At 36.5% G+C, this 12,756-nt stretch overlaps 1 protein-coding gene across 3 annotated transcripts in view; it reads left to right on the top strand.

The window, feature by feature from the left end:
• Pdlim5 (PDZ and LIM domain 5) overlaps positions 1 to 12,756 on the top strand; it is a 178,483-nt gene that overhangs the window by 100,811 nt on the left and 64,916 nt on the right. For 2 of the 3 annotated variants that reach the window (XM_059266355.1, XM_059266356.1), the window contains exons 5-7: positions 854 to 945; positions 9,343 to 9,515; positions 9,843 to 9,879. In XM_059266355.1, coding sequence (XP_059122338.1) covers positions 854 to 945; positions 9,343 to 9,515; positions 9,843 to 9,879 — 302 coding nt within the window. Of the gene's footprint in view, positions 1 to 526; positions 946 to 9,342; positions 9,516 to 9,842; positions 9,880 to 12,756 lie in introns of all 3 variants that reach the window. The other variant, XM_059266354.1, reaches the window with a different exon arrangement.

Below are 12,756 nucleotides of genomic sequence, written 5' to 3'. Positions count from 1 at the left end.
TTCTTTAACCATAATAGTTGTATAACACATACTTTGAGTTTGGTGAATTACTCATCCTTTTTTTAATTGAAGAATTTAAAACTTGGTGATTTTTATGACTTAAGTAATTACACAGTGGAGAGAAAGAAAATAATGTTAGAAATATGGAATTATAATTGAGGCTTTAGGTATTTTAAAAATAAGATGTTTCAGTTAGTATTATGTTTATGTGTATTTAATTATTCCTTTAAAATTTATCTAAGTTGACATTTAATGATAGTCTTTAGGGTTTTTTTTCCCTTTTCTGTTTCCTAAATATTTTGAAAGTTTCATAAATGAAAATGTGTTATGCATTAGTGTTATGCATGTTGAGATCAGTTAGCATGCATGCTGTGCTGTATCAACTCATTGTTTTTCCTGAAAACGTATTTGGGCTGCTAACGTAATTGTGTTTGTCTTTTTAAAATCCATTGTGTGTTTGTTTGCACTCCATATGTTTTGCATGTCTTTGCTGTGGTTTGTATGTGTTTATTTTTATTTTGCATAGGGTGAACCGAAAGAAGTAGTTAAACCTGTGCCCATTCCATCTCCTGCTGTATCCAAAGTCACTTCCACAGCCAACATGGCCTACAATAAAGCACCACGGCCCTTTGGTTCTGTGTCTTCACCCAAAGTCACATCCATCCCATCACCATCGTCTGCCTTCACCCCAGCCCATGCCACCACCTCATCACATGCTCCCCCTCCACCCGGGGCCGCTGTCACTCCTCCCCCATTCTCTGCATCCGGACTGCATGTTAATGCCACTCTTAGTGCTGACCAGTGTTCATCTGCACCCAACACTGGTAAATCTGCAGTTAATGTCCCACGGCAGCCCACAGTCACCAGCGTGTGTGCCGAGCCTGCTCAGGAGCTAGCAGAGGGACAGAGAAGAGGATCCCAGGGTGACATTAAACAGCAAAATGGGTAGGTGGCCAAGGGTGGTTTCTGCTCTTTCAGATAATTTCCAGGAAACAATCTACTTTTTCTTCAGCTGTTCTTTGAAGAAAGATGAAGTTATACTTGCTGTGCTAACAGTGACCTTTACTTATTTACAAAGTACTTGTACAAAGCAGTTAGAAGTTAATCAGAACTAAATTATGCATTTTGATGTGTTCTGAGCCTGCAACATATTCTGAACGTTTCCCTCCAAGTTCCTGTACAGTGTTGAACAGCTGGCACTTATAATGCAAGGCAGATCTATCCCCAAAATTTCCATCCTTTTCTTGGTCTCCAAAGGTTTAGGCAGTGATTGTAATTGTTCTCAGCATGTATATACCTTCTTGAAGAGAGAGGACATGAGTTTGTAACAATCTCTCACCTCTGGGAAGCAGTCTAGAAAGCTGAAAACAAGTCCAGTTCTGACTCACATCTCTGTATAAGTTATTAGCTCAAAGCAGATAGCTAACATTCTTTTTAGGTATATTTTATCAGGAATTTATTCTTCAAATGCAAATCGGTAATTTTAAAAAATGAACAATGTTCAGTACTAGAAGCAATATATAGATTTTTTTTAAGATGAATGCATTTAAACTATAGAGGATGTTAAGTAGTAGTAACAATTTTTGGAAATTAAGTTGCAATTTTTTGTTTGGGCATTGTATTTTTAAAAATGTGTTAAACATACTAAATTATTTGAAGCCCCAAGTTTTAAGGTTGCACATATGTTTTTGAAGTCTTTATTTCTAGGTAGCTAATTTGGGTCTTTTACAGTTCAGTGAAGCTATTTGGAGGCGAAGTGATCTACATACAATTTTAGTTGGATTCATTGTGATAAAGGTACTTTTTAAGGGAAATACTATGTACATGTGCTGGGCTTCGTGGATGCAAGTCTCCAGGAAATTTATAATTAAAATAATTGTGTAGATAGGCCCATTCTGAGAGATCTAACCCCTCTGGAATGTTAACTCACTTAATGAAGAGGATGTGCTTGCTGTGGAGTTGTTGCTATGGCAGCTCCTGGGCTCTGAAAGAGGAGGTGGCACAGCTCCAGGCTGCTGCTGAGGGAGCAAGGAAGGTTACTGGGCTGTGCATCTGTGGCTCTGTGCTTGTGGGTAGCTTTTTTAAAGTATTGATGTAGACATCGAAGTCAGTGCCCTTCTCAGAATGTTATGTCTTCTCTGGTCAAAGGCAAAGAATATGTATGTGTTTGGTTATATTTATTCTTGTATGTCTGTTTTATGACAATAGATGCTAGAGTCATCAAACTAGGTAACCAGAAGAAGGTGATGTTGCCTGTCAAATGCTGAAGCAGAAGTTTACTGTGTTTATTAAATTCTAGCTTGAGTAGATAGAAAGTCCACTGGAGGTAGTCATGTCTTAACTAAAACCTTTTAATCTTTCTGGAAATTTTATAATAAAGTCTTTTTGAGGTAAAAGCAAAGTGAAATTATGGAAAAGTCTTGAGTTTACAGAAAGTTTCAATTTGTGCGTGGTAAACATTCCTTTAGTAATTAGACTTGAAATGATGGCGAGCTTATTTCAGGCCAAAGTGACAGTGCTGTAGTTTCAGGGCCTTGGTGGCAGCTTCCTAACGAGTAGGCAAGTACTCACCAAGCACATGCCTGGTGTTCAGCACAGCGCAAAACTGAGGATAAAAGGGATTATTACATGTTTTGCATCATTAACAAGCAAGCTACTGCTTTGAATTTGCAAACTGAGAGTGTATAAAAATAGCTTGATTTCAAATGCTGTCCAGATGTTAGGACAGTGAGAACACAGTTTGGTGGCTTTGACATTCTAAGGCGACTCTGTAGTGTTCCTTTTTTTTAACCGCATTTAGACTGGAGAAGTAAAAAGTCACAAACTTGACTAGTCAGCAGTGTGTCTTCCTTAGTGTTTTGTGGCATGGATGTACACTTTCTCCACATTAGGTGTCAACCTGTTTCTGTTAGATGTGTGACTGGTTGGCTTCCCAGATTTTTATGGTGTCAGTAAAACAAAACTCTTGTAAAGTTGGGAGTGATTGCTCTGTACTAATTACTTTTAAAATAGCACCCACCAATGACCAAATGTTTAAAAGTTCAAAGGGATACAAAAGTAAATGGCCAAGTTGTCTTTTCCTCAAAGCATCAGAACTGTTATTTTTTTAAGTGATGAGAAATGGTTGGCTAATTTGCCAGTTTTATAGGTATCCCACCTAAATTTGTGTTGTATCAATAAACAGGAGACACAAACAAATGCTTAGTGGGTGAAAATAATAGGATATAAACTAGCTGTTTCCCTTATAGTAAGAAGTCTGGCTAGGGTATTGGTAGTTTTGAGAGTAACTGTTAGCACTGTGTAAGCATCCTTTTCTTGTAACTAGTAATGATAAGTCACTTTTAAGAAATTTCAGTCTTTCTTCTACATATAAATTATTGTTCTTGGCATGCTGTTCTCTCTGCTACCTCCTTACTCCATGAAGAACAGAACAGGGTTTTATATTCCTGACTGGGAGCAAGCTGTTGTACATGAACTAGATGGACTGGTTTGCATTTCACTGTCCACATGCCTTGCATTATAATGTGCCACTGTTCTCAGGAGGTAAGGCTTTTGTGTATCCTATATTTCAGTTTCTTTGGCTGCAACTACTAACAGTTCATATGTGGTGCTTCCGAGGATCTGGCCTTGAAAGATGCGAAAGTTAATGATATAATCAAATAATGGTTTAAAATGCTTTTCTCTTTACAGAAAACACACGTGACAAAGTTAGTATCTGCATTACTGGAGAGGAGATATGGTGATTTATATATGAGTAAACAGCATGACTGCTCAGTTTTTGCAAAATTAAATTAAATTTTGCAAAAGAATTGTAATTTAGAAAAAAACAGTGTTTCCAATAAGTTTGGTTTGCATTGGTATGTTATAGTGAATTGCTTTATAGTAATAAGTAGTATTGTTTAAGTTATATCATAAAAGATGTGTGGGTTTGCTGTGCAGTGGCTGAAAAAGAAAATGCTTGGGGGAATTCATTCTAATTAGTTAAGAGTGTTACAAGACAAAGATAAGAAACTATAAAAATTTGTACCAGTAGTAAATAATATATACAAAACTGAATTATTTCCAAATTGACATCAAAATCCAATAATTTCTTGATAAAATTCTCTAAGACCTTTATGATTTTCCTGGAGAATTAAATCACCTCCTCCCCATCCTACCCCCCATCCACACCTCAGAAGGAGTAAGGCCTACCTTGGGTAGTGCACAAAGTCTGGCATACCAAGCTTAGGAAGGGCCTAGCCCCTGCATCAAGGCTGAGCAAGGTATCCCACCATAGGGAATGGGCTCCAGAAAACCAGTTCATGTATTCTGGATTAGTCCTGGTCCCACTGCCAGGGAACCCTCAAACAGATGAAGCCACATAACTGTCACCCACATTCAGGGGACCTAGTTTAGTCCCATGCAGGTTCCCCAGCTGTCAGTCCAGAGTCCTTGAGCTCCCACTAGCTCATGTCAGCTGTCTCTGTGGTTCCCCATCATGATCTTGACCCCCCACCCCCTTGCTCATATAATCCTTCTTCCCTCTCTTCAACTGATCTCCAGGAGCTTAGCCCAGTGCTTGGATGTGGATCACTGCATCTGATTCCATCAGTTACTGGATGTTGTTTCCTTTCTAATTTACTGTAATCAACTGATTGACCTGAGCACACTGATAAAACACTCAGACACTGTGAGTTACTGTCTATTTAAAATTAACTTATTTTATGTAAAAATTGTCCAGCTAGTGGTTTTAGTCTAGAACATAATTTGTTTGAAAAAAGGAAAACATGCCACTTGAAATAAAAAAAAAAGACAATTGAAACACTTATATTAAATAGATAGCTTCAAAGTTCAAAATTCAGATCCATTAAGTTAGTGGGTATTACTCTGCATTTTACTGTGTTTGTACATATATGACAGCCACCTAATTCTCATTCAGCTGAGTGACCAGGAATATATTTTCTTGTCTGTTTCTTGTACGGGAGCTCAGATTTGATCCTGAGCCAAATATGGATGTATCTTCCATGATGTCACCTGTTGTCACTTGAATGTCTTTCTATCCTTTTGATTCGGTATCTGTTTATAGAGACTACAGATTCAAGTTGTGACACTGCAACTGAATTAGTATGGGTAGGCTGCACTTTGAAAGCACTGTTCTTGAGTAGTCATGGAATATTTCCCCCTACCAACTAATATTTGAATAGCTTTCAAATACTTTAAATATAAGCCCTAAAAGACAGAAATACGCAAACCATTTTACCGTTGAGGAAAAGGAACCTCTTGTACTTTGCCTATGACATGGGAAATGGGCATCTTAGCTAGTACAGGTTATCTGGCTATCACATTGACATTGTTACATATGAAGCTTATCTATTTGAGCATTATTTTCTAAAATATTTGTTGATTTGTGAAAATATTTGTTGATTATATTCTACTTAATTTCTTTAGGTTGAAGTCAACTTTCTGCTTATGCCCTTCAACAGACAGAACATTGTCTCCACAATTTAATGTTAACACAAAACTTTTCCCCTCAACTTTTAAACTGTTGGAGTGTACATCTACAATTGTATATAAGAGATTATGTTGAAAAGCAATATTCCTGCAAGGTGGGATAGGAAATGCTTTACACCAGTGTTTCTCAACCTGGCAATCAAGTGGCCCTTTCATAGGTCATAGGACCCTTTCTTAAGACCATCGGAAAAATACACATATTTATATTATGATTCATAACAGCAAAGTTGCAGTTATAAAGTAGCAACAAAAATAATTTTATGGTTGGGGGCCACCACAACATGAAGAACAGTATTAAAGGGTCACAGCATTAGGAAAGGTGAGAACCACTGTTTCTAATGTGAGAGAAGGGTAAATACCTCATTAGCGTAGCCCTCTGAGCCCTCTGTTAGGTTTGTGCTGATGTCAACATGTAGGAGTACCACAGCTCTGATTCAGTTTTCACGTTAGAGCTGGTGGGCAGTTTTTCTTACTTTGTTTATAATGAATTTTTACTCTAAGTTTAGTTGCAGAGTCGAAGAATCAACAACATGTTCTTTGACAAAGCAATATAGAATTTATACTTGATTCTGTATCTACAGTGGAACACAGATGTATTTATTTTTAATAATTCTGCCCATGTTAGGCTATGTGAATGAATTGTGTCTTAAAGTTCCCCTTCTTCTGGTGTGATTCACTGAGTTCCTTTACTATATCAAATGAGACAGACCTTTCTGAGCAATAAGTATATCCCCAGTAATACAGAGCTCTTTAGTTCCCACACACTACTTCTCAGGTTCCTGGGGCTTCTGCATGAGGGTGGTGCTTGTGAGTAGAAGGGAGGAATGTGAACACTGATAGAGAGCCCACTATTCCTAGTCTGCTGTGCTTTCTACACTTGCATCAGCCACTACATCTAAAAAAGAGAATTCAGTGTAACAGTCTCTTATGTGATGAGATTATAGTTGCTGTTAATTTATACTTGTATAATGTGAGACTGAACAGTTTCTTTTCTGATGTTAAAATGTATCCTAAATTGATTTCTAAGTGATATATCAGATTATACTTTATTATGTGCCTTTGTAGAAAAATAAGAGTTTGATTCATACTAAAATAACTTTTCCAAAATCCCAGGCATTAAAAAAATACACGGTTCTTTCTTGGTATTCAGGAACTTAGGACTTGAACTAAGGTTAATACATAAGGTTGTCAGTGTTTTGTGGGATAAACACAGCTGCCCAACTCTTGTCCTCATAGTAGCAATGCAGCAGAGTTTTGACTAACATTTCGCCTACTTGTCTGTGCCCCTGTGATTATTTTGAAGCATGGTGTTCGTGTGCCATCTCTTAAACTGTTTGGGGTCTGCTGTTTCTTTCTTTTTTAAAATTCCTTTTCTTTTTGTTTCCCCTCTTCGCTGTCCCTGATTTCCATCATCCTGGGAACCTCCCGTCTTCTCTATCACATCTTTCCTGTATGTATTATTCCTCTCCAGTAACCCTGGCACTGTGTAAGTACTTAACTAATGCGTTGGCTTCTAATTTCCATCATTCTCACTTTTCAACTTACCACCCCAGCAAATCTTCTTAGTATCATCTCATTACAAGAATTCTCAAGTATATTAAGGAGTATTTTAAAAACGGGTTTTTCACACTAGAAGCCTTCATGTGAATCAGTGGGTATGTTTGGAATGCCCACATCTCCACAGTAGAAAAATTGAAAAAAGCTCACTTAAGGGGCATGGATAGCATTACAAGCAGCATGCATTAGAGTTAGAGATATAGTTTAGGTATCCCCCTTTTTAGTATTGTTTGAAAAAATATGTGCAGACGAGCTTCCTAATTTTGAATGTCTATATTTTGAAATAAATTACTTGCTCTTCAGAGTTAAACTTACTCTATTTTCAAAGATTTTAAAAATCATTAATACTCCTTTTTAACATAATCATCATATTCAAATTTTCACAATGAGGAAGCACTATATAAATGTTTAGAAAATTTCTGTTACTTAATCTGAAACTTTGAAGCTGTGGTGGTAAATGCCATAAGGTCTAAGATATACTATATTTTCTATACACCTGTCATGCTAACTACTCCATGGTATTATGTTATTATTCTTAGCTTGAAGCCATTGTTCCATGTTTTTATAGATGGAACTTGTACAGAGGCTAAAACAAATCCTATGTGTTCCATCCCCATCACTGCACAAGCTGAGTGTGACTGCATACACCCGTAATTCTAGTCCTTTGGAGATGGAACAGGAGGAGCAGAAGTTAAAGGCCGGTCTGAGCCACCTACCAAGTTCTGAGATCAGCCTGGGCTGCTTGAGAACCTAATAAAAGAACGTACCCTTGATATTGGCAGTAATTTAAGAATAAACAGTACTTACTGACTAATTAAAGGGAAGTTTAAAACTTAATAGATTTATTAGCTGCTACAAATTTTTTCAAGTACCTACATAAAATTAAGAGCTGCTTTATATATACCAAAGGCTGTGTTTTTATAAATAACTTCTGCCTTTTTCTTAATTTCTGAATTTTTTGTCTGTTCTTAAAAGGATTAGGTGTTGCTCAGTATTCATATATGTCTGTTAGGTAGTTCACTTCCATAATCATGAAGTATCAATGTGAACTGTTTTGCTGTTTTTCTGCACACATACTGGTTCTTCCTTTATGTATGTCTGTGACTTATATTCACATGTCACAGATAATTTTCAAGTCTCCCTGAAAGAGCAGTATGATGATTTCTGTAGGTTTTGACCTGTGGAAAGCTGTTTTCATATATCATCTGCCTTATTTATTCCTCAGAACCACCTTTAAGACACAATTCCCATTTTTCAAATGGGAAGTCTGAGACTTAGAGCAGTTAAGTTACCTCTGTAAAACACATTGAGTGGGGGACATAGTCCTTCACTCCAAAGCCAGTGTTGTTAACTTGGAAAAGCTCAGTTGCCGAGGTAGGCTTTTGATGCTGTGGCTGCTAGAATGCTGGCAGTCCTGTGGCATGGTGATTGTCTATGATGAGTTAACCTGCAGATCTTACATCCACATCTGGCCACATTTAGAACATTTGCTCTACTCAGATCTTAGGATAGCATTCTACCAGATAAGACTTGAGCTTATCTGTTTATTTTCTGAAATATTTGGCATTTGTCTTATTTCAGGGGAAGTAGAAAATATTTATTCAGTTGATCCTGAAATGATGGATCAGGATCTCAACCTTGGTCTGTTAAAGAAACCACAGATCTTCATTGTGCTCACCTGGAACACACTCTTTTTAGGATTAAAGATGCTGTAAACACAATTGGGAAAGCTGTAGAACATAACACTTAGGGTCCTTTCCAAAATTTCCAAAATTTTTAGAATTGCTACTTCATCCATACAAAGAGATATGGTCATTTAAGTTGTGAAAAACAATCCACTGAAAGATTCTAGAATAAATATTCATATTTAAGTGGCTAAATTGTAGTTCATATTGTTTTATATGGCACAGTGATTTCACATTGTTAGGTTTTTATTGCTGTAGACTTTCCATTGTCTGTTTTCCTTATTCTTCTTCTCTCCTTTTCTTCATGTTGGGGATCTTTCTTCTGCTGCCTCCTTCTGTCACTTAAAAGGAAAATTCCACCTAAACGGTAATCTTGCTGTGCAGTACAACCTTTTAGCATTGTTTGCACTAACCTATACATCTATTTTACTACTATGTCTATTTAGAAGGGGATTTTAATTGAATGTATTTATACAAACTGTATATATAAAAGGAATATTAAAAGTAAATGTATAAATTATAACTAGTTCACCAGAGACTTTTTTTTTTTGGTCAACAATGCAATTAAAATTGTAATTAGTATTTTTTTTTTTTTTTGCTTTTTTTCTAGCCCACCAAGAAAACACATTGTGGAGCGCAACACAGAGTTTTATCACATCCCCACTCACAGTGATGCCAGCAAGAAGAGGCTGATCGAGGACACTGAAGACTGGCGCCCACGGACTGGAACAACTCAGTCTCGTTCTTTCCGGATCCTTGCACAGATCACCGGGACCGAACATCGTGAGTAAACTCTAGAAATCTTAGGAGATGGATATTTTTGGCTCTGATAGCAACATCTAGGCTTATCGGCAGTTACAGAAAAACAGTCCTGGCAAAGATTGCATGTAAATTAATTTGTATATAGCAAGATTTCAGGTCGGGGAGTTGCATTGAGAAGAGGGGGTGTACTAGCCTTGGTATATAGCCAGTGTAAACATGGTATGGATTTGTTTTAATTGCTCTATGTGGTTTCAACATTTGACATTGATTCATAATTATGATAATTATGTAAGTGATTTTGAAGTTAAAGAACTGAAAAGTTAATTTTGGATCTTATTTACATTGCAGTGAAAGAATCTGAAAATGACAATACAAAGAAGGCAAAGTAAGTTCTCTTTTAATGAATGGAATGCTTTCTTTTCATGAATGGTCTCAATTTGTTGTTTTCAAACTTTCAAGTGTGATGTTACAGTTTTGTTGTTTTTGTAAATAGAAACTAAGCATTTAACCCATGGTGCCTTTAGTGTGACCTAAACATGCAACCTACAGATTTCCAAATTAGTTGATACTGTCCAGATTTTATGTCTAAAGCATATTCACTTTAATATTGACACAATGAATCGGGATAGGGCATTTGGATGATGTTTTACTAACAGTATAAATCTCATTGATCGAGTTCCTGTGTTGTCTTGAACTCTCTTTATTTGGTGCATAAAAGAATATTTCCAAGAGGACTCTGTAGACTAATTTCTGTATTTCCAAAAACTCTCTACTTTTAAACACTGCTATTTTTAACAAAACAGCTGTCTGAAATTAAGCTTTTACAAGGCATGTTTTCTGCATGGTTGGAATTAGTATAGAATCTTTTTCTTTCACCTTCTTATGACTCTTCTATCACTCTTTTTTTATTTCCACAGGGAAAAGATACCCCTTCACGTCTTTAGTCCCAAATATACAAAATTACGTGACTGGCACCATGAAGTTTCAGCACGTGCTCTTAACGTACAGTGACTATGAGCCTTGCTTCCCCCACCCAAGCAGCCAGCACATACCTTTCATTCACTTTTTCTTTTTTCAGTTTCATAGCAGTATCTGTTTTACATTTATCTCATGAAAACTAGAACATTTCTATACTTTCCTAACAATTTCCAATTGTGAAAATAAGAAGAAAGGACAGGTTTTGTCCTAATTGGTAGCTTACAAATGCAAAACAAAGAAAGAACAGGAAGTGACTAGACCCCTTCAGTGTATTTACACCTACTGTCACTGTTTCGGTCCTGATTGTGGAGCAGGAAGTCTTTTTGTAAGGTTTATCTGGTTCGTCGGTTGAAGCAGAGGTAGATGAGCAAATAATGTCCTTGTCTAATTAGGAAAGTGATTTCCTTACATTATTACCTTTCCCAAGTTTACTTTCAAGTTCATCATTAAGGAGTGTTCAAAGTTGATTATAAATTCTCCTAAGAGAGCAAATGTGAGGAGGCAGATTCATCAGAGAAGACTATTGGAGCTCACTGTGGACTTGGGTGTCTTTAAAAGCCTCCTGCTAAGGTGGCTACAGAAAAGATACTTTGTCCTTGCTTGCAGTGGGGAACCACAGTATTCTTTTACTTTAGTTAAGTTTAAAGATCCTGTCATCTTCTGAAGGAAATGTATGTAAGCTGGTGGGTGTTTTCATGGACTATCCAATTTCTAGGTGTAAGACATGTAGAAGATAGCTTTGCTTCATCTTTATGTTGGAGGAAAATAGTATAAAATAAGTTTCAATTTAAATGTTTCTGATACTGGAGGAATATTTTAGTGTTATAAACTACCGTGTGTTGCTGCTATTCTTACAAAGCTGTATTTTGAGCAGTACAGGGAAATGCAATATCTAATTATAACTGCTTTCTGCCTTGTAATATAATATATTATATATTAGATCTAAACTCAGTGATAAATACATTTTGAAGTTTGGAAAGAACTGTAATAAAGTTGTCTGTACCTTACCTCTGTACTTGTTTCTTTGAGGCTAGTGACCTGCTGTCCAGGGCTTGTTAAAACATTGCTTCAGGAAGATGAGTAACTACCTTGTCTTTTCATTTGGAGAACATTTTCAATTCATGAAGTTACCGAAATGTGGAAGTAACACATGGCAAAAATCCAGACTCCCCTTTTGTCCTCCGGAGTTGTTCGTTATTTAAGGCAGCATCTTATGTGAACAATATATAACTAACTGGTCTTCCTATGACACAGCCAAGAGTCCTTCCTTGGACAACAGTGATTACTGGGGATCTGGCCTACATTCAAAGATCAATTTTTACTTTTCCCAGTGTTCTTTACTTCTGTGTCACCATAGACTAGAAAGAAGTATGTGGATAAGTTGAAGCAACTAACATTAATTTTCAGTTAGTGATTTGTTATTATGCAACAGTTGGCCTGTCAAATGCACTTGAAAATAGTTCTAGGATTTAGTTGCCCCCCCCCAATGATATGAAGGGTATGAAGGATATCCTCTTATTGAAGCATTTCCTCAGATATTCGAAGGCTTGCTTACTCGTGCTTTTATTATCCTGACTCTAGACCCAGTTTTTACTGCGTCTCTATCCAATGGAAGAAACTATTTCTTTTCCCACTTTTCTGTGCCTAGTAATGATTCATTATTTGAAACACAGTATCTGAAAGAAGATTGAGTTAGAGTCACTTAAAAATGATGTATCAGAGTAAAGATGGTATCTTCCCACCAAAATCCAGTTTTCTTGAGTAACTATAGAATTTGATGAACCATTAGAAAGAATTTTAGATAAATAAAACATTTTTTCTAATATAGACAAAGAATATGTGTAGAACTTTTTTTTTACTTGAAATAGACGGTGTTGAAAAAAGAGTTGAGTGCCTTGCCTAATGTCAATAGTGTTTATTTAATATATTGTCAAAAGTGGAGATGACTGAAATGATCTGCATGGGAGTGGGAATCAGCATCCAGCCAGCATCAAGAAGATGTTCCAGTTCGTCCTGCCAGAACTTGAATTCCTGAGTCCAGTGACTCTTCTGGGAGAGTGTATATTCTTAGCTCAAAATATAGCCAGATATTATAAAAGTTTACGAAAAGTATTTTGTAAGGATAGTTATCTGATTTATGACTTGTTTGTCCTTCTTATACAGACTTCATCACAAGCCTATTTTTAATATGAAATTGGGAACTTACTCTCAAGTGATTCTCAACATATTTTCCCATAATTTTTACTACTCAGAATATGGGTGTGTCTTACACAGTCATATACTT

This window comes from Peromyscus eremicus, chromosome 6 (assembly GCF_949786415.1).
Source record: "Peromyscus eremicus chromosome 6, PerEre_H2_v1, whole genome shotgun sequence".
In the NCBI taxonomy this organism is placed as follows: Eukaryota; Metazoa; Chordata; class Mammalia; order Rodentia; family Cricetidae; genus Peromyscus; species Peromyscus eremicus.
The sequence above is the reverse complement of the archived record's forward strand: the minus strand, read 5'-3'. Positions and strand labels throughout refer to the sequence as shown.